Source organism: Pelmatolapia mariae, linkage group LG8 (genome assembly GCF_036321145.2).
Source record: "Pelmatolapia mariae isolate MD_Pm_ZW linkage group LG8, Pm_UMD_F_2, whole genome shotgun sequence".
In the NCBI taxonomy this organism is placed as follows: domain Eukaryota; kingdom Metazoa; phylum Chordata; class Actinopteri; order Cichliformes; family Cichlidae; genus Pelmatolapia; species Pelmatolapia mariae.
This window is the reverse complement of record NC_086234.1, coordinates 15,794,894-15,820,632: the sequence shown is the minus strand read 5'-3', so window position 1 is coordinate 15,820,632 and position 25,739 is coordinate 15,794,894. Positions and strand designations below refer to the sequence as shown.

Here is a 25,739-nt window from a genome sequence, read left to right as displayed (position 1 = left end):
TCTGAATACATTTACAGTAAAAATGTCACATTAATATGGTGAAATAATATTATCCTCACTATTAGCTACCAGCTGATGTGAGCCCCAGCGGAAATTGGCTGATCTGCTGCGAATGAGGTTGAGCTCGACTTCACAGCCTGCCTGAGTTAACACTACCCTTGATTTTATGACACTACACATGTTTACTAAATCTATTTAATCTATTCTATTTAGTCCCACCAGCTTCACTGAACTCTGTGTTAATTTGATGCTGTGTAGATAACAGGGAAAGTGATAAAAGGTTGTCAATATTGCTGCAGGAAACATCACAGAATAAAAAAAATTAACTGATGGTGAATTGATGCATTAATACTTCTAATCCTTTTCTACTTAATTTGAGCACTCTAAGCACTCATTCACCCATTCACACAAGTTCTTTTTCCTATGCCTAAGAACTTTTAACTTTTAACCTAATGCTCACACACACTAGATGCATCTGGGGAAACTCAGGATGCAGTGCCTTGCCCTATGATACTTCGACAAAAAAAAGGCAAGAATCAAACCACCAACCTTCCGAATGACAGACGATCTGTCTCTTGAGCTGCTGGCACTCCCAGCTAAGACATGATACCTACTATTTTATTAAAAAGGACAGAGGAAATTTAAAAAACTCCTCTTCTCACCTGCATCACATTCAGTTTTACTGCCTGGGATGAAGCTGGTGCCCTCGGGGCAGGCACAGCTGTACCCTCCCGGTCGGAGCAAACACAGGTGGCTGCAGGTTCCCTTGCATGGATTCTTCACTGCACAAGCAAATAAATAACATATATTTCATGTTTCATCATCATCACCATCATTGTCCAGGCAACCTCCTCTCTTTACAGTTGTGGCTAATAGAATAATAATGTGTTCCTCTGTTATTCATGGTTGACTTCTTCCACTTTCCTGCACATTACTGCTAATGCTGAACACACAAAAAAACATAAAATAGCTCTTGTGGGTCAAAGCACTCAATGTTCACGACGTTTAATGGACTATTAACGTAATATCACACAGAAATAAAATGGATACAAATGAGGCTTTGCACACTGTAAACAAACAAACCCTGCATGCACACTTTGTGGACATGTGAGTGAGTGTGCAGCTTACTGGCTATGGAGTTGTATCTCTGCTGCTGGTACACAGAGACCTGGCTGAGCCAGGGCCCAGCAGTCAGCAGCTTGATCTTGTCACCCTGGCCAAACTTGTCCTGTCGAAACACCTCGCCTTTCTCCTGAGTGCTCCAGTAAACATGGTCTTCGAATACACTCACACTGAAGGGGTTCCTTACATCTGGGAAAAATGCAGAAATGTTTGAATAGTTTTACTCAGCTCCAGTAACAGCAACAGTTTGGAATATGAACGATGGATTAGGAAATTAGGATCACCTATGTACACGGCCGTTTTACGCTGCTCTCCTGATGGCAGAATAGACTCTATGCGGCTCTCCTTGGAGTCTGACCAGTAAATTCTGTCATTGTTGGTGAAGTCGATTGACAAGCCAGTGGGCCACCCAAGACCATCAGACACGAGAACTTTTCTCTCCTGACCATCAAGCCAGGAACACTCAATTTTGGCTGTGGTCCCACGATCTGCCCAGTACAGCATCCTGCAGCAACATGACGGACATGAAATAACGGCTCATTAAGACGGTTTCATTGAGATTTCCCAGGACAGCTACAAAATCTGAAACTACAAGTATTTTGAAAATCTTGGCCGACACTGATACTGATGCAGGGTTTCTAACCAGTCCCCTTTGCTAAGTTGACCCTCCACCTCGGCATGTTCAGCTGATATCTCCGCTTATGTCCACAAATACAAGATCACAGTCATCTTGGCAAACACAGAAGTCCTGTGATGTTTCATATTTGTACAGTCTTCATATGTTGCTCTTGAAGGTATATCATTGAATCGCTAATAACATCTAATATGGGCCAGTGCAAACTGGGTTCTGGCATAAAAGATACTGTCATTATTTAGCGTGTAAGAGGTGAGAACTCTGTGATTTTATGTGACCCTGTTGTATATGCACTGACTCATGTGTGTTTCTGGGAGCTCCTCTCTTATGTTTTTGTGCTTGATATATAAATTAACAGACTGTGCCTGTGTTTAGAAAATCTAAACAAAATCTAACACAGGTGCAATCTTACCCCAGTCGTGGGTTCACAGCCACAGCAGATGGGTGACCCAGGTCAGTCTTGACAAGGTGCTTCCTGTAGCGTCCATCCAAGAAGGCCACTTCTAACCTCTGCAGCGTGGAGTCTGCCCAGTAAAGGTTTCTTAAAAAAAGGAACAAAATTATCAGAGAGCTGAAAAACATTCTGGTGCTTTATGGGCAAACCCCCTAAAACTTTAATGTAAATAAAATCTATTTTAATACATTTGGATTAGGATTAAGGCATTAGAGCACTGAACTACTGTAATCAGGTAAACTCACCTGCCGACCCAATCCACAGCGATGCCGTCTGGGCTGGTGATGTATTTGACCCCGAGATCAACAGCAGCGCCGATGTTATTACTGCCATCGTCCACTGATGGTATGTATGCTCTCTTTATGGCGCCTGGTATAGCGTCTTTACCAGCAACAGTGAAATACACCATACCTGACAAAACACATTTGTTATTGGTGTAATTTGTGTGCACCCAGGTGTACTATGTGGTTTTTATAGTAGGTAGTCTTAATTAATAATTAACTAATACTGACCTGAATACCTACACAAGTTGTCTTTATAGGTTAAAAGTATTTACTTGGTATCAGATCGATAGTATCACACAGCACTGATGTTAATCAATGGATATCTTACTGAATCCTGTGTTGTTGTGGTCCCAGTCGTAGTCCAGAGCCATGATGTGCTCCTGTTCTTCGATGAAGTCATGGTAGCCCTCTGTCTGCAGGTTGAACCTCCGGATACGAATGTTCTCCGGTAGAAGCAGCATGGGAGCTGCTCCTGTTGGACACATACATACATGTTTACATGTTTTTGTCACTGAAAAATATAAAATTCAATCAAAAGTGCATTCTTGTTGTTTGAAGACATTTCATTAAGGTGCACAGGCTGGTCTCTGAGGTCTTTAATCTAAGAGTTTCTAAGAGTCTCTCCACCAATAAAATGATCAGTATGGCCTGCATCTACTTGTCTTTTTTATAAAATATACATTGTAAAATATATGAAATGTATAAATGATGTAGTTAATTTTTAACAGCAATAGAAACAACAGTTATTAGTTACAACAGCATTCTTGCTGTTTCAAATCTAGCAAGAGAAAAGGCATGCCTGCTAACTAGACCCACCATTAAATCATTGATGAATCTGTTTTTCACACTTAGATGAGAAAGAAGACTGTAAATGAGGCCAAAAATATATTTCAGTAGCTGTGAAGTCTTCTCAGCTCCAAAGAAAACCCAGCGGTTCTTACCCGCAGCCTCGCACATTTTGCCATTGCCCACTTTCCTGTAGCCGGGGGCACACTCACAGTCGTAGCTGCCTTTGGTGTTCTTACAGACCTGAGGACAGGTGCCGTACACCTCGCACTCATTGATGTCTGAAAAAAATCACCAGCCAGGATCAGAAGGAGTGTGGGTTTTACCCAACAGATATTTAACTAGACATGTATATTTGTCATAAACATGTATGTATGAGTGTGTGTACCCAGGCAGGTGTAGGTGCTGTCTGGGTCCACTGTGTATCCGGGCCTGCAGGAGCAGATGAAGCCTGTGCCATTAAGGTTCGTGCACTCATGCTGGCACAGATTCTCGTCACAGTTGCGATCGAGGCCAAAATCTGGAGGACAGACAACATGCAAAAAACAGCTTTTGAGCCACACGCAAGAGCTACTTATAGGCTTAGTTTACACAGGCAGATTAATTCAGATATAACCCAGTAATCTGGTTAAATGTATTCACCATCACTGAACATATGTGTAACCACCTCGATAGAAGCAAATGTTTTTACAGTTTACTGGCTGGGAGCACTGCTAGGAAGAAAGACATCAGCAATGAGCTTAGAGTAGGAACTGCTGATGCCCGTCAATCTAAAAAAAGCACTATAAAGCCCACTCCAAATAATCTGAAGTCATCATCCTACAGTAAGTAAGATTCAAAACAGTTGCCAGTGTTTTAAGAGGGTGACATCCCAGGAAATTCACCCCAAGGTCAGACTTTGCAATGCTCAGAGAAACTACAAAAGAACCGAAGAGGTTCCTCTCAGACTTTCCAGGCTTCAGTTAACATGTTAAATGTTAAAGTTCATGACAGCACAATTAGAAACAGACTGAACAAGTATGTCTTCTATGGAAGTGCCCGAAAAACAGTCTCCTCTACAAAAAGAACATGGCACGTTTGCAAAGTTACTACTGAATAAACTACAAGATTTCAGGAACAATGTCCTTTTGACATACGAGATGTTTGGCCATGGACAGTGTCACATTTGGTGCAAAAACAAACACAGCATATCAGCTGTTAAACATGGTGGTGGAGGGGTCATAATCTGGGCTCATTTTGTAGCCACACAACCTGGGCATGTTGCAGTCATTGAGTCGGCCACGAACTCCTCTGTCTGACAGATAAAGCTTGGCTGAAATTGGGTCGTGTAACAGGACAATGATATGAAGCAAATCTACAACAGGCTGAAAAAGAAAAGACTCCAAAGTCCAGACCTCAGCCAGTTTGAAATCCTGTGGTGGGACCTTAAGATAGCTGTGCATCAACAAATGCCCACAAACTTATTGCTGATAAAAGTGGGTCTAAAAGCTGTTAAATGATGGCCTTTAGTTAGGTTTTTCACTCACTGCTTAACCTTTGCTAAATAAATAATGACACCATGTCATGTTGATGTTCATGTCTGGTTATGTTTAAGTTATTTTAGGACCCAGTAAAGACCAGAGGATTTTTATTATGTCTTCATACCTTAACTTCTTTGTCATACGACTGTATGGAAACTGATGTAATCACGTGTATTGTGGACATGATTGAATCCATGAAAACATCCTGATACCCTCTATAATGTGCTCTGGGTGGCAAACTTCATTAGAATATTGAAGTAATTATCTATATTTGTGCTATGCAAAAATCTCATTAATTTGACAACAGTTATAATACTGTTATCCTATAATTCTCTCTGATTATGAGAATATATCTCCTCTTTCTGTAGAAGAGCACATAATCTCAATTACGTAATATGATACATAGATCCATGCTATATTTCCTACCGATTGCACAATACGTTTGTTTTTGTTTCGGTCAATATAATGCTTGGATTCGTTTTTCTGCCTGAACCAAAACACTGTAAATATTTTATTAAAGCTCCGTGAAAACACCATCATCACTCGTCCTAAAGGATTCATGCTGTTTTTTCCCAGGAACATTTAATTGCAGCCATTGAGTTAAAGTGCAAAGAGGATGCTGTCCTCCTGCCAGGAAGCTGAATAAGTGTTTTGTTGTGGCACTTACTGCAGCCCATTTCGTCTGTGCGGTCTCCACAGTTGTCATTGTGGTCACACACGTATGGCAGGGGCACGCAGTGTCCGTTGGTGCATTTAAACTCCTCCAGTGTGCAGGGGGCCAGTGTGGGCTCGTGGCCTGTGAAGGACGCAGTCGAGATGAATCATCAGCACAAGTATTCAGAAATGGTTGAGTGGGTATACAGCCCACCTCTGAAAGCATCACCTCCACTTATCTAAGATTAAATTCAGAGCTTTTTCTAGAAGCTCTTTACTTCTAAATTTTCAAACACAACTCCTCCCACTAGATTAAAGCGTAAACATGCGTATATGTGATGCACATATACGCCTTTCACTCGTGCTTGTGTATCACAGCGTTGCACATCTTTACTGTCTCCTGCCAACAAACAAGTGGATTTAGATGAGCAAGCCAATGTCCACCTCTGCTCTGAACCAAACTATTTAATCTCCTCTCAAAATAATTTGCTGTGATTGATGTTTAAGCTGATTGTGTAACAATTCCATACAACAGACTTTTTCCTTATCCTTGTTATGTTTCAGCTTTGTGTCCTGTGCAGGCACTGATGTCATTTTGGGATTTCCCATTTGACTGGCTTTAGAGAGGAAAGTTCAGGATCAGCATTAGTGTTGTTTGGACTAATGCCTGACAATCCCAGTAACTGATGATAAGAGGTGCATTTGCTGAAACTAATATGCAATCTGATTATGTTCACATACAAAAAGGAAGATATATATATATATATATATATATATATATATATATATATATATATATATATATATATATATATATATATATATATATATATATATATATATATATATGCACACACACACACACACACACACACACACACACACACACACACACACACACAGTGCTGTGAAAAAGTATTTCCCCCCTTTCTGATTTATTTCTTTTTTTTTTGCATATTTGTCACACTTACATGTTTCAGATCATCAAAAAAGGTTAACACTGCACAATAAATACGCAATGCTATTTTCAAATGATGGTTAAGGGAAAAAATGAAAAAATGACCCTCTGTCCCTTCTTTTAAACCTAATAAGTGATTATTCCCTTGGCAGCAAGAGATAAATTCTGATAAGCGGCAATATGTTTTTCAAGTTGCTTGTTTAGATTTAAGTCTGGACTTTGACTGGGCCACTCCAAAACGTTCTTCTTTTGTTGTTGTTTGTTCTTCATGCTGGAGTGTTTACATAACCCCAGTACTCTTGAGTTTCAGTTCAATTCAGTTTTATTTATATAGTGCCAAATCACAACAATAGTTGTCTGAAGATGCTTCATATTGCAAGGTAAAGACCCTAAAATAACACAAAGAAAACAGAGAAAACCCCAACAATCATGTGACCCTATGAGCAAGCACTTTGGCTACAGTGGGACGGAAAAACTCCCTTTTAATAAGAAGAAACCTCCAGCTGAACCAGGCTCAGGAAGAGGCGACCATCTGCCATAATCAGTTGGGGTTGGGGAGGAAGACAGGACAAAGGACAGGGTAGTATAAACTGCATTGTGTATTTCCTCTGGCTGGTCTAACGTTAAAATGAATTTGATTGTCTGTAAGATGTAAACGTGAAAAATATGCAAAAACACAAAACTGAGAAGGGGACATATACTTTTTCACGGCACCATATATTTACACAGTACACTAAACATAGTTTATGCAGAGGGCAACTACAAAACATCAATGTTTATCCCTCCATATAAGTGTTCAGCTGTCCTATTCCATTACTCTACACGCTGCTCAAACGTCCAATAACTGATCAGATTTGTGTATTTAAATGTATATTTTTAGTCATGTTAAAATATGCAGATTGCAGGAATGTGTGAGTGGGAGTCATACAGAGGTCTTCTTTCTCATCACTGCCGTCTCCACAGTCGTCCTTCTTATTACACAGCACTCCAGCATAGACACAGTAGCCGTTGTCACAGCGGAACCGGGACGGCATCTCACAGGTGATGTTCACTGGTTAAACACAAGCAAATGCGACTTGAGCTCAATGTCTTGTATTAAGTATACACAGGCATATATTGACTAAACACACTGCTACTATTTAATTCCAGATCTTTAATATATATATATATATATATATATATATATATATATATATATATATATATATATATATATATATATATATATATATATATATATATATATATATATATATATATAAAAAATTAATAACAAGCTTCTCACAGCATAAATTGAGTTGCTCATCAGATCTGTCCCCACAGTCATCAATGCCATCACACACCCAGCCTTGGTTCACACAGATGTGGTTCGCACACTGGAACTGGTGCTCAGGGCAGTAACGGCCTCCAGGGTATCGAGTAGCTGGAAAGATTGGGAAAATAAGGGAGATAGTTTGCACATTATTACTAAAATCAGTTGATTTTTTCCTTTCTTTACCAAGGTCATGTTTTAAACTGTCTTTCTTGAAGAGATATATCAGTGGACAAATAAAACAAACCAGCACTGCACACCATTCTGGTCACTGTTTCTCTTAAAGCTGCCCCTTTTCAAAGTTGGTCCACTTCTTTTAACTTTCTTTTTATTACCACAGTTATTTGAATTATCGCTGGTAACTTTTCTCTGATTTGTGCCGTCCTTGGACATGGCGGTTGGTAGATTTTTCTATTTTCTACAAATATGTTATTACCACTTTCCTTCCACAGCCCTGCTGCTGCTGCTGCTGCTGCATGGCAACCAGAAGAACAAAAACTGACATGTTCCCAGAAATCAAAGGACGACATGCAGAGAGAGCATAGGGGAACCAAGTGATGAGGCAAAAACAGATGGGTCCAAGCGGCAGAGAGTTTTCTTCCATCATCACAGACAATCTGAGATTGCTGGATGCGAGAAGAGCTGAGGGGACTTTTTTTTCTTTCAGTGTATGGTTACATATTTTACAGAGACAAGGATACAGCAATTACTCTGAATTCCCACTGTTACCATTTCACAGGCGCTTTGGGCAAACAGGAATAAATCCAAGTGTGGAAAGTGAAGACACGGATGGCTTGCAGCTTTCATCAACAGCAAATGAAGCCAGCCTGGTTACATTACCTTGGAGGAACATATCAGCAGACATATCTCTGACTTTAAACCGTTAGCTGCAAGAATACCTTAACGGATTAATGGATGGAGTGCTTGTATAATTGTCCAACTTTCATATATTTGAATAACAGTTACAATTTATTAAAGGTATTCTGGATTTAATCTTAATATCTGGGAAATTTGGCATTTACAGGATGCACATAACAAAGACTGGTTTTTAGTCTACAATGAATTTGGAAGCATGTTATGGCTTTATTGGATAATAGTTAACAAAATGACTGGAGAGAAAAGGAAAGAATGCAGGGAAATGACTGCAGTTGATGGTTTGATCTCACTGGATGACCAGAGCCCTACAGGTGCAAAGTTCAACCACACCAAATTATTCAGTGTGTGTTCAAATGTGAAAAAAGGATAAATCTTGTACAGCTACTCTGTGGTTTAATTACTGGGGTAAACTAATATGCACTTTTAAATAATCTTATTGTGTTTCTCCCCTCATTTAAGCTTTAAGCAAAAACTGTATATCCCTGTCTGCTGTTAGACTGTTGTGCCACATTTTCATTCTTTTGAAGCCTTAAAGCCTGAATAATTACCTCGCACACATATAAACAGAAAAAATAAATAAATAAAACTGCGGGGGCCCACAGTGCCATTAATTTTCACGCTGTAAACTTACGACAGCTGGTCTCATCTGACAGATCCAGACAGTCGGGTCGGTTGTCGCACTGCAGAATAGCGGGGATACAGTGACCCGAGTCACATTGGAAAAAACCTGGGCGACATGTCTGCAACTCTGGAAGAGAGCCAAGATATTATGTTGATGTGTGTGTTTGCGCCCGTGTGTGTTTTGTTTACGGCTGGATGTAATTTTAAGGAGGCCGAGGAGTTAGCATGAGGAGGAGGCGTCTGCTCACCGCAGTCTCGCTCGTCCGAGTTGTCCCCACAGTCGTTGACATGGTTACACGTCCAGCTTCCGGGAATGCACTGCTCGTTGTCACATCGAAACTCACTTTCAGAGCAAGGCCTTGGCTCTAGAGACACACACACAAACGTGTTCAATATGAGATGTGTGGCCGCTGTGATATGAGGCTTAAAACTACATGAGTAAAAAGCAGGCAGAAGAAACATTTTTAATAAGAAGACATTTTTGAAACAGATTGCAGTGAAAAACTTACGGCAGTTTCTCTCGTCTGAGCTGTCACCACAGTCATTAGAGCCATCGCACTGCCAGCGGATGGGAATGCAGCGGTGATTGTCACAACGGAAATCTCCCAGAGGGTCACAGGTCACTTCCTCTGTTATAAAGCAGCAGCACAAAAGGTGTTTGAACATGTGGTCATGAGAACATTTTGGGAAATAAGATTTTTAACCTGCTGAAACCAAAGACTTAAAGGTAAAGAGTGTCAATTTTTAGGTTATTTAATAGAATAAAAGAAGGTTGTACTCATAAATATAAATTGATCAGTGTGTTATTACAGCTTCCAACAGATAGAAGTCGGCTTCAGTTTGTGGAAGCCCTACTATATTGCAAATAGTGGCCAAGATGTCATCGCTGTCAGGGCTCTAAGACATTGAAATATAAATAAAAGCATGCTTATTTATTCCTGACATTGTCAGTAGACTGCAATCTGCATTCTACTGACATCTGGTGGTGATATCTTATACAGTGTAGCTTTAACTTCATGAGTTTTTTTAGCCTTTTTAACACAGCTTGATACATTTTGACTAATAAATACTAATTGTGTGTGACCGCCTTCTTACAGTGTAATTTCTATCTATATAGGATGATGCATCTTTGCTATTTGTTTTTACTGTTCTACATTACACCCATTATTATTTAATCTTTGGAACCGGAGCTTTAAAGTCGGCTACAGCCAAGGCTGAAACAAATAAATACGTTATTTAATGATTGAGCGGTGCAAATGATCTGTAAAGGTATTCAGATTTCTTTTTCTGGATTAGAAACTACAAGCATTGCAGAGCTTGAACTTTTAAAGTACACCACAATATCATCAGATCTTTAGGAACTAATTTAAGATTTTGACACATGTGCAGTATGCAGCTGGTCTGACAGCCCTGACACATCTGCTGACACATGAGCACTGACCGCAGCCTTCCTCGTCGCTGTTGTCGATGCAGTCGTTTGAGCCGTCGCAGCGGGCCCACTGAGGAATACAGCGGTAGTTTGTCTTGCAGGAGAACTCTGTATCCTCATCGCACTTGTAGTCTGGACCCACTGTGGAGACAAGGCGACAGAGACATCAGGCAAAGGATAGAAGGAAAGTGGCGAGATTAGTAGTGAGATTGAAAATAAAGTCTGCAAGGTGACAAGGGGGTGAGAAATAATGAGGGAGGATGAGTTGAGACAGAGCCAGACAGACAGTCATTAGAAGCAGAAGGAAGAGGGGGAGGAGGGGGAGGAGAGATTGACTGTGCAACTTAAATTTAGAAAAATCCAAACTACGTGCAGCTTCATTAATTCACCCAGGTTACACCTGAGCTACGCCTAAATCGATTGTATATCTCTGAAACAGATAAGTCGATGCTTGATTAAACGGTCATGCTGTTCTGCAAAGTGCACGGCTATTATCAATTAAGCTGCTCCTTTTGTGCTCATCACAGACAGACATGGGGAAAACAAAAGGAAATCATGGTTGGCACATATTTAATTCGTGTGACAGTAGCACTCACTGCAGACTTCATACGGCTCATCAGATCCATCACCACAGTCGTCCTGGGCATCACACACATACATTGACGGCACGCAGCGGCCGTTTGCACACGTGAACTCTCCCGGTTTGCAGGTCTTCTGGGAGCAGGTCTCCGCATCCTCATCGCTGCCATCTGTACAGTCAAGTACTCCATCGCAGTGCCAGGACACAGGAATGCACCTTTTGTTTTTACACTGGAACTGGTTTTCAGCACAGCGGTGATCGCCTGTGAGGATAGGAAACAGGTTTAACATTGAACCTTCTTTCTGAAAACAGGCTTTTATTTTCAGCAGAAAGAAAGAAAGAAAGAAAGAAAGAAAGAAAGAAAGAAAGAAAGAGAAGAAGGAAAAAATAAAGGCCTAAAAGAATCATAGTTAAAAACTTGAATCTGGTAAATGTAAAGTAATTTTTTCTGTTCAATTTTCATTTGATTGAGTTATTTAGAGTTCATATTCAGGATTTAATGAAACTGTCATACTGCAGAGAGCAGCATCCTCATCTGAGCCATCAGGGCAGTTTTGGTGGCCGTCGCAGATGAAGCCGGGATAGGTGCAGTTGCCATCTTGACACTGGAACAGGCCAATTGAACAATAGCGAGGTGGGCAGGTCTGAGGTTCATCCGAGCCATCACCACAGTCCGACTGACCATCACACTTCCACCATATCGGAACGCACCTAAGGACAAGAAAAAGTACAAAAAGCTTTACCCCTGATGATGGTTAATATGCAGTACAGTAAAGTATCATGACTTTCTGTCACACTAACTTCTCATTGTCCCCACAGCGGAACTGGGTGCTGGAGCAGTCAGCAACACACTGGATCTTAAATCCAACAGCCACACCAATGAAGTGATCGGGACACTCGCAGGTAGCTCGCTGCCCTCCAGGCGCGATCAGACACAGATGACTGCAAGTCAGGTCATGGGACGAGCAAGGGTTCTCGCCTGGGGAATAAGACGATTGAATATAAATTATCTTCTGCCGTCTATCTTGATGCGGGGAATATAAAGCACACAGTTGTCATATACTTACTTCGAGGCTGCCTGTAGGGATGGTAGACGTGAATGTCATTGGGGCGATGGGTGTTGTTGCCCATAACTGTACGCTCCTCGCCAGTGTACTTATGAGCTTTTTCCACAGTGTGTGTGTTCCAGTCTGTCCAGTAGACCCAGTCCTCAAATAGAGAAACAGCAAATACATGGGGAAGCGAGCCAGCGATGGCCCGGTGCCGATTCTGGCCGTCCATATCTGCAAAGCTAAGATGCACAGAACAGGGAACTTTATACACAATGTGATTAATTCACATGTACAAATATAAAGAGAAACCAATGTTTGGATAATTTAGTGCAACACAGAAGTAAACATTCTGTGGGATACTTCATGAACTCACTCCAAAAAGTTAAGGTGCGAATCAGCAAAGAAGATCTTGTTGTTGGTGTAGTCTATAGTTAGAGCATTAGGCCACTCCAGCTTGGTTGTGATAATGGCACTGACATTTGTTCCATCCATGCCAGCTCTGCCGATATATGCTGCGTCACCCCAGTCGGTCCAGTACAGCCATCTGGGCAAAACAGGGCAGGAATGAAGGAATGAGGGATGAGGAAAAGTCGAAGCAAAGGAATGGGAACAACTAAACACCGGGTGGCAGAAACAACTGCACATGTTTGGTTTTAGAGTCAATCATAGATTTTCTCTGTATGTATGTATGTGTGTGTGTGTGTGTGTGAATACCCATATTTAGGGTTGACAGCCACAGCACGAGGTCTGGTGATAACGTAGGTGTGATTTCTATCTGTAAAGTGCCCCGACAGCAGTTTCTTCTGGTAGCGCCCATCCAGCTCCATCACATGAACTGAGCCATAATACCTGTCCACCCAGTACAACTTCCTGCAGGAGACAGGAAGGAGAAAAATTAAATAAATATATAAATTAAAAAGATGTTGTTGTTTGTGAAACACATAGATGCAAAGTTAATAAAAATTACCCAATTCATATTCTCTTTTTCTTTATTTTGTATATGGAAGTGTGCGTGTGTGTTTACTCAGGATGTATTTTGTGCTCTGAGAGCGATTTGCTAGTTATAACAAATAAAATAGGAGTACACGTGCAAACAATTGTTTTCCAATTGTGCGAATCACTTCTTGTTACTTAATAACCTAAATACTTATATGTAACAGATTATTATCTAGTAGGTTTCTCCTGTTTTACAAACCTGCCAACCCAGTCCAGTGCCAGGCCTTCAGCTCCTCCTATATCGTTGCTCACCAGCGTCTCCCTGTCGCTCCCATCGAAGCGCATCCTCTCAATCTTTCCTGCCCCTACATCCAGCCAGTACAGCCTCTTCTCATAGTGATCAAATTCTAATGCCACCACATTTGTCAGGCCCTGCAGGACTATGCTCAACTGTAACCCATCAGTGGTCAAATTGCGGATGTAGTAGCGATTGGTATACAAGAGGTACGGGTTGATGCCGCTGTTTTGACGGCAGGTGCGTCCATCCGGTTCGCGGATGTACCCTGTGGCGCATTTGCAGTGGTATGAGCCAAAACTGTTCTCGCAGATCTGGCTGCAGACGGCGGGTGTGCTGACACACTCGTCGAGGTCCTCGCAGGCTTTGCCATCTGGCATGAGCTGGTAGCCTGGGCTGCAGGAACAGTAATAACCGGTGAGGGTGTCAGTGCAGATTTGGGCGCACTTATGGACTGCTGGGTCGAGACACTCATTAATTCCTAAAGAAAATAAAGAAAAAGTGAGAAGCTGAGCAAAGACAGAATATGGATGAGGTTTTAAGACCCGCAGCAAAAATACAGGTAACAAGAGCACTCAAAGAGCACAACTCTCCATGAAGGGCAAGAGCTATACTAAAACTCTGATGGTTTATCATAGTGAAATTGTATAATTTTGTATTGAAACAAGAATGTTTTAAAAGAGCTCAAACAATGACAGTGCTTATGTTTTCCACTGACTAATATATTGCTTTAAAATGTGGAGATTATCCAATGGAATCTCAAATGAGCCTTTTTCCTCATTTGTGTCACCCTGACCTTTGACTCATGACTTTAAAGTATTGCGTACTAAAATTGTGTATTTTATTATCTTTACCCACATGATTGGAGGTGATTGGAGGTGATTGACTGAAACCTTTGGTTTCTATAAACTGTAAAAAAAAAAAATCGATTAAATTTAAATTGACTTTTGGTGCAAACATTGAAGGTCAAGACTGGCCTGCTTAGCCAACCCAGGTACTCATGTCCCCCAAGGCCTTCTATATTGATGTCAAGTTTAAGGACAATCCATAAAACATTTTCACAGATATTCATATTTGACGTGACCTCTGATTTTCACCAAAATTAAATCATCCTGAGCTGTCTTTTGTGTCTACTGTCACAAAATCTGAAAATGTGTATCTTGAAAACTGTGGATGTTGGACTGCTAACAAACAGACAGACAGACAGACAAATACGTCTCATTACATACTCCATCTTTTCAGAATAAATCATCAGTATTTATAATATGTAGCACAAAGAAACCTGTATAAATATACATATATTTATAAAAGCAAACATTTTCATAAAATATGAAAGCACATAGGCTTGGTCTGATTGACAAATATACTTTTTGTGACACCTTATCTTTCTTCATTATATATACTTTAACCATATGCATGTGAAGATTTGTGCAACCACAGTTTCTTTTAGATGCTGTGTGACAAGGAAATACAGTTCATAAATTCTATCAAAAATGTCCCACAGTTTCCCATATTTTTTTGCCTCTTACCGCAGCCTTTTTCATCACTGTCGTCCTGACAGTCCTTCTGTCCGTTGCACACCTTATTGGAATCGATGCACTCTCCCGACTTGCACATGTACTGCTGAGGAGAGCAGGTGGGCTGAGGCGTGAGGCACAAGCTGTCCGCCTCGTCCGAACCATCCAAACAGTCGTTCTGCCCGTCGCAGATGTAGAAAGAGTAGATGCAGGCTCCATTACTACAGGTGAACTGGTTGCTGCTGCAGGTATCATACGTACAGCCCAACTCATCGCTGCCATCTCCGCAGTCATTCACGCGATCACAGCTACAGAAGAGTAGTGATTAATTACTTGCCTGACAAGAGAATTTGTCTCAAGACCAGTAAACGCATCTCTACTTTTATTCAATCACACATGTGCCACACTTACTGGAAGGGGATGAGGATGCAAAGCCCGTTGGCGCAGGCAAACTCATTCATGTGGCAGGTCCGGTTGGGACAGTTCTGGAGCTCATCAGCTGCATTGGCACAGTCTTTCTCCCCATCACACACAAAGCTTAAAGGCACACAGCGTGGATGCCCCGGGTACCAGGTCGGACAGGTGAACTGGTCAGAACTACAGGTTCGTTGGCCTCCAGGTGACAATATGATATTAAAAAGCAAAATTGATGAAAGTGTATGAGAATGCTAACCTGAGATGATAAAAACGAGTCAAAAATATCGAGCAGCCTAACGCTGCACAAATAATGCCGACATATCTAACTGGTGTCTCACCACACTCCAGCTCAGGAGCCTCGTCACTGTTGTCCCAGCAGTCATTGTTGCCATCGCACACCAGTGACTCAGGGACGCAGTTCCCATTGGTACAAGTGAAATGGTCCGGACTGCATGTTCTGATTATATCTTCTGCACAGTAGAAAACACAGAATCATATTTTAATGATGTTGGGAAGTGTGAACTGAAAGAGAAAAAAAGGGCTGGCTTGCTTCATACAAGTGTGTCCTCCTTATGCAAAACACGAGTCACTATAGAAACTCACATCAAACCTAAAGTATAAAAGTCTTTGAATTTAAATTACCTATTAGCTGCACTAATGTTGAGCACTCACCACAAGAGGCAGGTTCATCTGTCCCATCAGTGCAGTCGTTGATGAAGTCACATACCCAAGTCTGAGGGATACACTTTCCTACATCACAACGGAACTGATCGGGAGCACATGTACGCCCCGCTGTAACACACATAAGCGCAAGTTTGCATAGATTTACATCTTTATTGATGTGCAGTCCAAATTAGCTGAAGCTTTATACATTCTTTGACTCAGCTCACCACAGAAGAGAGGATTCTCATCACTGTTGTCTCCACAGTTGTTAAAGCCGTCACATAGGTTTCCAGGGTAGATGCAGATGTTGGTGTTGTCACACTTGATCTGGCCATTGGGACATGTACGATCAGCTGGAGAGACGTTGGAAAGACACCAGATCGGATCATTCACCCAAGGCCACTGGCAGCCTTTTGACACTACATACGTAACATTATTTATAACATTATTATTTAGCAATATAGAATCATTTTAGGTGTGAATACGGGCACAGTATTTGACTTGAAATTGTCCAACTTTAGTTTCTGGGGAGGAACAGATGGAGAAAACAGTGACTTCAATCTCATCTTTTTTAAATTTTTTTCTGTGTTTGCAGTAACCATCTCATTGTCTAACATAATCAAATATTAAGCTCAACAATTAGTCTCGTCATTACTCACGGCAGTTGATTTCGTCAGAGGTAGCGTTGTCCCGACAGTCATTATAGCCATCACAGACAAAAGTTGCGCTGATGCAGCGTCCGTTAGCGCAGGTGAACTCGGTAGCAGGGTTACATGTGGGGAAGGGGCAGCCCTGTTCATCACTGTTGTCACCACAGTCGTTTGTGTAGTCACAGGTGTAGCTGAGTGGGACGCAGCGCCCATTGTTGCAGGTGAAGTCCGTGGCTAAGCAAGTGTGGAAGGCTGGGGAAGGGTTAAAAGAAAACATGAAGGCTTTTGCAGATGTTGGTATAGCTGTTTGCTTCTTGGCTGGCTAAGTTTGTCTGTTTAAATAAGAAATTTTGAAAAAAATTTCTGGATTTCTCACCACAAACTCTCTCGAGCTCATCACTGTTATCGTGGCAGTCATTGCGGCCATCACACTTCCAGCGTGCTAAGATACAGTTACCATTGAGACAAGTAAACTGATCTGCCTGACAGCGTTTCCCCGTGTCTTGTATACAGTCTTTGCCATTGTTTGCCAGATACCAGTTCCCCTCATGAGGACACTGGCACTCAGGGCCAACGGGACCTGAAAAACCACAAGTAACACAGATAACTGAGGTAAGATTCCTTGTATATTTGCTGTCTTTTTCCTGTTGTCTATTACACAACTTAAGGTGGGATTTGGTGCCTTTTTGTGCATCAGAAAACCTGCTCTTACCAGAAACACAGACATGACTGCAGCCACCGTTGAACTGCTGACAGAAGCTGGAGCAATTCTCCTGCTTTGATTCAGCATGAATGTGAATGTCTTTTGGTAGGTACTCCAGATTCTGGGCTAGCACTGTAAAGCCAGAGCCATCATTCTTACTAGCCCTAAAGACACCTCTTTCAGTCCAGTCGGTCCAGAAGATATCCTGCTTGTAGATAGTCATACCAAATGGATACTTGAGCCCTTGCATGATCACTTCTCGATTCTCACCAGTCAGGGTGGACCGCTCAATCTTGTCTCTGTAGAAAGAAATTTAAAAAAGAAAAGAAAATCTGCTGGATAATCTGTCTCTCTCCTAATTTTTAATTTGTATCAGAATAACTGGACATACAGTGAAACATCGGCCCAGTAGAGCATCCTCTCCTCATAGTCTATAGACAGTCCGTTGGGTGATGTCAGGCCAGTGCTGATGATGACAGTCCGGAAGTTTCCACCCAGTGTTGCCCTCTCAATCTTAGCTGGAGATCCCCAGTCAGTCCAATATAAGTAACTGGAAAGCGAAAAGCATCAGACACAGTAATAAGAGGGAGCTCAAAGCTATACTTGATAGCATGTTTAATATCTGAAAGTCATCTTCAATCTTTGGACATTTGAGAATATTAGTTTGCTTTTACCCATAGCATGGATCAACAATGATGCCTTTGGGCCAGTTTGCAGGGGCTATGATTGACCGGTTACCTCCATCTACTCCGATCGACTGGACATTACGTTTATAGTAGTCAGTGAAGTAAAGACGCTTGTTTATCCAGTCAAATGCCAAACCCTCTGGATCGTCCAAATCTAAGTAGCATTTAGAGGATTTGAAATTAAATAAAGTCTCAAATGAGAAAAATGAAATGATGAATGTGAAGAGTGATAATGCTTAACTCACTTGAGATGATAGTGACAGGAGGGCTAGTGGCAGATGTTGTGGTGATGTAGCCAATCCTGCTCCGACCTATCCCGACATACTGTGTGAAGAAAATTCGTTTCTCTCGGAAGTCATAATCCAGGCCCATTACGCCATAGCCCAAGGTCACAGTTGGATAGGGTAGACTATGATCCGTTGGGTCTAACCTCTGGCTATTTAGCGTGTAGTCTGTGGAGAAAACTAAGAACTCATCCGGTTCATAACCACATGATACTCCATTACCAAGAAGTGTCCCGTGGGCACAAGCGCATTTAGGTCCTTGCTTGTCTGGAATGGCAAAGCAGAGCTGCTGGCAGCGTCCGTTGTCTTCGTGGCATGGGTTAAATCCTACCAGGTTGGCAGATGTAGGCTGGACATGTGCGTCAAAGATGGTGACGTCCATCAGCTCATCGAGATTGTCTCGGATTACCTGGTAACACCAAAAGTTGTTATTTTTTTTGTCAGATAGCATAGGCATAGCACAAGTGAAGAATGATTGTTAAATGCCTACAACTAATTCCAACTGCTATCACAAAAAGTATGCCAAACTCTCTCTTACAATACTACGGACAGAAAAACGGTTCTTATGTACCCAAGCTAAATTTGACGAGCACTATTATATTATATTATATTATAGCTTAACTATTAAGCTAGTAAACCAAAAACTGTCCATTTCAATAAGTAAGTAATCCTTTGATTTCTTTTTTTATCTAGAAAAAAAAAGGTCATCACATGTATTTAATTTCCAGATTCTTAAAAGAGGATTTTCTGTTTACCTGTATTTTATATTATTGTAAGCTATCACTGGAGAGGATGACAGCTAAAACTACAACTGTATGTTAAATCAAGCAAATTCAATGCTCACCTCTGGCTGGTCGGTATTGGCTGGGTCCTTACTGGCTTGGAAGAGCTTTCCAAGCCTTTTATCCACCCACAGCATGTAGTTTCCTAATATACCTAGTCCCATTGGAGATGGATACCGGCTCCCATACCGGATAATCTGCCTCTCTGTGCCGTCTATGGCCATGCGTGAGATCATATCAAGAACATCATCTGTCCAGTAGAGGAAGTTATTACTGTAATCAACTGTTAGGCCACGAGGTGACGCTAAGCTCTCTGATGCCAACACTGTGCGGTTTGTGCCATCCAGCAAGGCCCGCTCAATCTTTGGTGTCTGACCAGCATCAGTCCAAAAGAGGTAGCGAAGTTTAGGGCTGACAGCCACATCCCGGGGCTGATCCTCAGAGGACTTAATGAGAATCATTCGGAAGGTCGTGTTGATGGCCATCACCTCCAGGTAGGTTTCGGTTTTATGAGCATTGGTGAAATACAAGTTATCTGAAAAGGTAAATAGAGAAATTCTACATTATTTTTGTAGATTCTTTACATTTTACATTAATGCTAGTGGAGGTGGATGGATAAAATTGTTGGTGGATGTTGCCACATACTTGCAATCCAGTCAACAGCCAGACCCTGAATGCCTCTTACGCCAACTCCTGAAGGGAGCACTCTGGTGTAATGCCCTCCATCAGTTCTGGCTTTGAAAATACCCTTGTATGTGGAGTAGGTGCTGTTCTCAGTCCAGTACACATAGCCAGATTTAATGTGGGCATCCACCTTATCATGAATGACATATGATGCTGAGAAAATATCAGAGAGGAACTTGGGTTAATGGAAAGTTGATGATTATAATCTATGCTATATAATATGAAAACAGGTTTGAACTTCATATTTCAAGACAATAAGAAGCCAACATACATCCGCCAACAGGCACCATAGCTTCAGAGTGGTCAGAGCTGTTTACGTGGAAGCCACGGATATATGAGCGGGTGGAGACAACGGCGAAAGATTCATACTCTTGGCAGCTGGAGCCATCTGGAGATGGGTGAAACCCTGTAGTGCAGGCACAGGTCTTCTTATTGTCGGGTTTGGGCAAACAGAGGTGCGGACAGCCCCCGTTGTTGGAGCTGCAGGCATTAGTGGTTCCTGCTGAGTCTGAGGTGGAAAAGATGGGGTGGTGAAGGCCAGCGTTACTGGATGCCCATATTTGACTGGAGAATAAGAATTTATACCAGATCTCCTGACATGAAAAGGGTTTGACTGATATTATACAAGTTATTTTTGTGTTGTGCCGAATCTGTGACTTTCAGCAGGAGAAAATCTTTGATCGTATAAACTAAGTTTGGACTTTTTTTTCTTTTAATTAAACCTGCTTCCCAATATCCTCAAATACTTGTCTTCTTCGTATTCCGCAATCTATCTCAAACACAGAGGTGACGCACCCTTTGTTGGAGTCCTAGACTTTAATGCATCTTAACATAGACAAAGACATAGATGTAGACTTGATTTAATCCCACAGTGGGGAAATTCACTCGTTCCAGCAGCACAAAGAACAGGAACAAAAAATGAATTAGAGATATATTAGAAAAAGTGAAAACTGAAAAAAATAAAAAAATAAGTAAGAGAATAGAAAAAAGGCCAAAATATAGTACTACGTACAGAGAAAAGAAAAACACAAAGATAAACAGTATTGTATATTCTACTACCAAGTGAAATCTCCCAAAATGAAAGATCATTTACTTTTTGTGAAAAACAAGAAAATGTTATGAGCAAAGGACAAAAAGCTAGATTCAGAAAATGAAATAAAATTAGCCCTAAATATCCTTCCCTCATTCACTGGCTGGTATTAATTGTTGTATAATCTAACCAGTCTGCGTGAAAACACCAAAAACCCAAAGAACGGACACTTCTGTAGTTATTTGAAAAACACTTGATTCACATACTGTCTCTTGCATGCACTTTGAGACCATGGAGGCCAGACATGCCACTCCTCATCACCACCATATTGGCGCCAGTGTCCTTGTCCACCCTCTCAATGACCTCATAGTCCAGGTCAGTGTAGTAGAGGTAATTTTGGTAAATAGTCAGCCCCCATGGATGGGACAGACCGCTGACCACCGTCACACGGCTTGCCCCGTCCATAGTGCCACACTCAATCTGGGAAAACAAGAACGAACAGAAAATATTAAAGTGAGTGATCACATTTCTAGTTAAAGTCTACATATTAAACAGCTAACTTGTACTCACCACCCCTGTGCCAGCCACGCCCCAGTACAGTTTCATGGTGGAGATGTCGGCAGTGATGAACCCTATGTTAGCCATGTTGCCCGTGTAGAGGTTCACAAGGTTGCTGCCATCCATGTCAGCGCTGGCGACCTTTGGAGGAACTCCACTGTCTGACCCCTTGTCTGACCAAAATAACTTTCTGTGGATGGAAAGGTTAAACATGACAAGTGATGTGATCTCAGCGAGTCATACCGCCAACTTCTCCTCCCATTCAGTCAAACGTCACACCTATACGCATGATTTGCTGCTGGTGCCACACTAATGCTGATAGGTAACAGGATGTTAAAGTCCAAAAAACTGAGATTTCTTAGATTTTACGCTAAAAAGGTTACATTAAGAATTCCTAATGGTAGGTTAGTTTCACTAAAATGGAAAAATATTCTAATATTATGAAATAAAAAAATCATGTAGACATTTAGTTAAATAACATCTTGGACTAAGTTACTGTTTTAATTGGGTTATATATGTCACAGGAAGCAAAAGTGAGGGGAATATGTTGCCAACATATTCACCAGCCAACTACTGTCTTCTTAATGGTAATGAGGGTGCTGTGTACTGTGTCCTTGGTATATTGTCTACATATAATATATACAAACTAAATAGCACCGATCAAGGTAATTATATGTATTTATTAATTTTTATGAACATGTGATTTACCCTCGGGCTGGATCCAGCACAATTCCAATAGGCTCTCCTACTCCCTCTGGTTTTCCGTTAGAGGTGATAAGGATCTTCCTGTAATGCTTACTTCCATCAACACGGATAACCTAAGTGCAACATTGTATTTTATTTACTTCCACTAAAAAAACAAACAAATCCCCAAATAAATAATAAATGCAAAAAACCAAAAGACAAATCATAATCTGCAGATTAAAACAATAAAGGTTAATTTTAGCACTGAGCAACTGTTCAGCAGTCACTTTATAAAAAATTACATTTAATTAATTTGTTATCAAAAAGATATGAAACCTCTAAGTTAACCATGCGTAGCATTTTTAATTGTAGGTTGTTGTAATAATTTGCTAAACTAAACTTCTTCAAGTAACAAAAATTTGAAAATATATTAACTATATAAATAATAATAATACAAATAAAATAAAATAATAATATACCACAAAACAGGAAAAAAAGGAAATGAGTATATTTGATTTGGGGTATTTTTGGTAGTTAAACACAACATCATGACAAGCTCTGTATTTAATCGTTTTTGCCCCGGTGTTTTCTGATCTCTTCTAATTCAGGTGTTGTTTACTTGTTTGCAGGTACAAGTGAGCCTAGGTATGACAGCATCTTATCAGTAATTGATAATCAAATGATTCTGTATCTCACTATAATGCTTACTTCAATGGTTTTGGCAGTGGGATTGGTGTAATACATTATTCGGCCTATCCAGTCAAAAGCCAGACCAGCCGGTGAGCCCATGAAAGCAGCTGGAGCAAACTGAGTTTTGTTTGTTCCGTCGGTTTTCACTCTCCAAATCGAATCCTAGCATCAGAACAAAAGAGACAATTAATTTAAAAGAATTATTCAGAATCTGCAGGTACTATTGATGTGTACTGATCTCATTTTTCTTCTGTTTTAAACTTATTCAAATTTAAAATGAAATACAATTTCCTTCCTAATATAATGAATTGATTGTAATAAGACATCTTAGAATCTATGCATGTTTCACACTCAAATTTATTGCATGTTATAAAACTCTCTCCGCCTCTTCAGTTTAAGACCTCCACTCACAGTGCTCTGCACCCAATAGACAAACTGCTCCTGATCATCAAAGTCAATGTCCCGCCCCTGGCTGATGCCAGACACTGGGGTCATTGCATTGTTGGAAGGGTCTGTGGGATCCAGGGGAATGCCAAAAATCACAGTATCCCTAACCACCATTAAGAAGGGAGTCTCATCTAGAAATGAATGGAGAAGAACAAGGATGATGCACAGTTGTAGGAGAGATTTTTTTTTTAGCGTAACATTTACAAAATTAATATTAACCATGAGCAGAAAACTCATTACTGACACTGATTTATATTCAGCACTGTTAAATTCTGTGTACAGTGAGACAGACAGAGGTGTAAAACCAAAATTACCTTTAACACAGGTGCGCTTGTCAGCATCCAGCTTCCAACCTGATTGGCAGTGGCAGGTGTAGTACCTGGGTCTCAGTGTTGACAGCAGGCACAGCTGAGTGCACAGGTGTTCGCTGCATGGGTTGATGGCTAAACACAAAAGCACAGAGTCACTTTTAGCCTTGAAATCGGATTCATCAAACTATCACACTGGTAACATTAAAAGAAGAATTTAGTGAGCAAACAGATGACAAATGAAAGGAACAAGCTGAGCCTTCCACGCTCACAGTGAAGGGATCTGGTGCCTCTGGGAGCATTTTGCTGGCATGATTTGGTCCGCTTATTTTCTTTAGGGTATCAAAATTGTGGCCCCGGGGACCAGAATTGGCCCACCAAAAACTCCAATCTGGTCCTACTGGATTGCTTTGGAAAATGTGATGGAGGACATAAATTTTGAACTGTATTATCATATGTTTTAGGTTGTTTTTTTCCTGATAAGGACCTCCTCCATGTCCATTCATACTACCCCAAAGTAACCAAGTAATAGATAAACATTTACATGACAGAAAGTTCTTGTTTATTCACTATTTACAATATAAATTTCTACTTTTATAGTGGGTTCACAATAGAAAGGAAAAAAGAACATTCTCTGTGAATTAGCAAAAACTTTGTTTTACTATTACAGTAAAGCATAACTGTAGTGTGTGTGTGAAACACATGTACTCAGTTTTTATAGACATCAACACATTTTAATAGACTTCTCAAAGCTACAAGTATGCAAGTAAGATTTGTTTTTTATTTGAAAACTACCTGTGGGCTGTTTGATGGGATGAGCCATCACAATGCCCATGGGCTGGTAGACATTGTTCATGTGAGTAGTGATGTTGCCACCATGGAACTTGTTGGTACTCATCACCTTGCTGGTATAATGTTCTGACCAGTATATGGTGTCTTCAAAGATGGTCATACCATATGGGTGCTGGAGAACCTGGTGTTAGACACACAAAGGATAAAAACTTATTGTGAACAATGATTATATTTTAAACGTAACACTCATTGTATTTGAATGGTTTATGCCAGTAACCTCCAATAACAGACATGATAACACCCCTGGCTTTAATGCATGCGTTAAGGAGTGACACCAAATTGCGTTTAAAAAGGATTAAAAGGGTATAAACTTTAAACAGGTAGTAAATATTTCCTCCTTATAATGAAAAACTGGAAAAACTAAACTTACCACATCACTTGCCATAACTTGATATCGATTGTTTCCATCATAGTCACAGTAGTCAATATATCTGAGATAGGCGTCTGCAAAGTAGACTCTTTGTGTGGTGTAGTCCAGGGCCAAGCCATTGGGCCAGTAGATCTTAGTGCTGACGATGACTTTTCTCATGGTTCCATCCATGCTGGCCTGCTCAATCCTGGGGTTCTGGCCCCAGTCTGACCAGAACATCAGGTTGGTACTGGCATGAATGAGAAAGACAGAGAGGTCAAAGATTTATTACTTCTTGAGTATGGTAAAAAAGGGTGAAAATGTATTTATAAAGGGCCTTTTGCTTAACTATTAAATTCAATAATGTAATACTAGCATAAAATCCATGTAACTTGAGTGTACTTACTGGTTACGGGGGTCCAAAGCCAATCCACGGGGGTTGGTAATATTTTTACTCAAGAGGACCTTGCGATAACGACCATCCAGAGTGGAAACCTCAATGTTCTCCATGACAGAGTCTGTCCAATACAGATTCCGACCAACCCAGTCCACAGCAATACTCTCCGTTACCATCAGACCAGAAGAGAACACCTAAAACAACAGGGACATATTGAGCACTCACAAAATTAAACCATTCATTTAAATGTTCAGATTATAAAGCAAGAAACTCTGTTGTTACATTTGACCATTTGCCTTACCGCTTGTTTGTCAGTGCCGTTCTGGTAGGCACTCCATATCTTTTTCTCTGTGGTATCAGCCCAGTAGATTTTGGAAGTGACACTGTCAAAGTCTACAGTCACAATGCTTAAACCGGTGATCACTGGACTCATCAGGGGTGGTATTATGTTGACTCGGTTGGCAATGATCTGGCTACGTTTGGCAAGCAAAAGTACAGCTGCACTTGGGTCTAAAGATGGAAAAA

The 25,739-nt window shown here is 40.9% G+C and overlaps 1 protein-coding gene across 1 annotated transcript in view; it reads right to left on the bottom strand.

The window, feature by feature from the left end:
- The window catches only part of lrp2b (low density lipoprotein receptor-related protein 2b), a 41,818-nt gene that overhangs the window by 3,614 nt on the left and 12,465 nt on the right, over positions 1-25,739 (bottom strand). Inside the window, exons 27-72 of the mRNA XM_063482010.1 lie at positions 25,516-25,724; positions 25,224-25,408; positions 24,839-25,067; positions 24,412-24,589; positions 23,623-23,751; positions 23,273-23,439; positions 22,880-23,023; positions 22,196-22,305; positions 21,500-21,677; positions 21,196-21,409; positions 20,171-20,407; positions 19,861-20,052; positions 19,278-19,750; positions 18,395-18,842; positions 18,138-18,303; positions 17,855-18,013; positions 17,473-17,762; positions 17,137-17,340; positions 16,770-17,012; positions 16,338-16,463; positions 16,120-16,239; positions 15,786-15,917; positions 15,442-15,643; positions 15,043-15,338; positions 13,478-13,994; positions 12,997-13,152; positions 12,656-12,826; positions 12,298-12,521; positions 12,032-12,209; positions 11,745-11,941; positions 11,247-11,492; positions 10,663-10,791; positions 9,731-9,850; positions 9,470-9,586; positions 9,232-9,348; positions 7,698-7,835; positions 7,341-7,463; positions 5,468-5,596; positions 3,669-3,800; positions 3,436-3,561; positions 2,823-2,966; positions 2,456-2,621; positions 2,169-2,297; positions 1,407-1,627; positions 1,129-1,311; positions 663-782 (exon numbers count right to left, since the gene is read on the bottom strand). Coding sequence (XP_063338080.1) covers positions 663-782; positions 1,129-1,311; positions 1,407-1,627; positions 2,169-2,297; positions 2,456-2,621; positions 2,823-2,966; positions 3,436-3,561; positions 3,669-3,800; positions 5,468-5,596; positions 7,341-7,463; positions 7,698-7,835; positions 9,232-9,348; positions 9,470-9,586; positions 9,731-9,850; positions 10,663-10,791; positions 11,247-11,492; positions 11,745-11,941; positions 12,032-12,209; positions 12,298-12,521; positions 12,656-12,826; positions 12,997-13,152; positions 13,478-13,994; positions 15,043-15,338; positions 15,442-15,643; positions 15,786-15,917; positions 16,120-16,239; positions 16,338-16,463; positions 16,770-17,012; positions 17,137-17,340; positions 17,473-17,762; positions 17,855-18,013; positions 18,138-18,303; positions 18,395-18,842; positions 19,278-19,750; positions 19,861-20,052; positions 20,171-20,407; positions 21,196-21,409; positions 21,500-21,677; positions 22,196-22,305; positions 22,880-23,023; positions 23,273-23,439; positions 23,623-23,751; positions 24,412-24,589; positions 24,839-25,067; positions 25,224-25,408; positions 25,516-25,724 — 8,814 coding nt within the window. The remainder of the gene's footprint in view (positions 1-662; positions 783-1,128; positions 1,312-1,406; positions 1,628-2,168; positions 2,298-2,455; positions 2,622-2,822; positions 2,967-3,435; positions 3,562-3,668; positions 3,801-5,467; positions 5,597-7,340; positions 7,464-7,697; positions 7,836-9,231; positions 9,349-9,469; positions 9,587-9,730; positions 9,851-10,662; positions 10,792-11,246; positions 11,493-11,744; positions 11,942-12,031; positions 12,210-12,297; positions 12,522-12,655; positions 12,827-12,996; positions 13,153-13,477; positions 13,995-15,042; positions 15,339-15,441; positions 15,644-15,785; positions 15,918-16,119; positions 16,240-16,337; positions 16,464-16,769; positions 17,013-17,136; positions 17,341-17,472; positions 17,763-17,854; positions 18,014-18,137; positions 18,304-18,394; positions 18,843-19,277; positions 19,751-19,860; positions 20,053-20,170; positions 20,408-21,195; positions 21,410-21,499; positions 21,678-22,195; positions 22,306-22,879; positions 23,024-23,272; positions 23,440-23,622; positions 23,752-24,411; positions 24,590-24,838; positions 25,068-25,223; positions 25,409-25,515; positions 25,725-25,739) is intronic.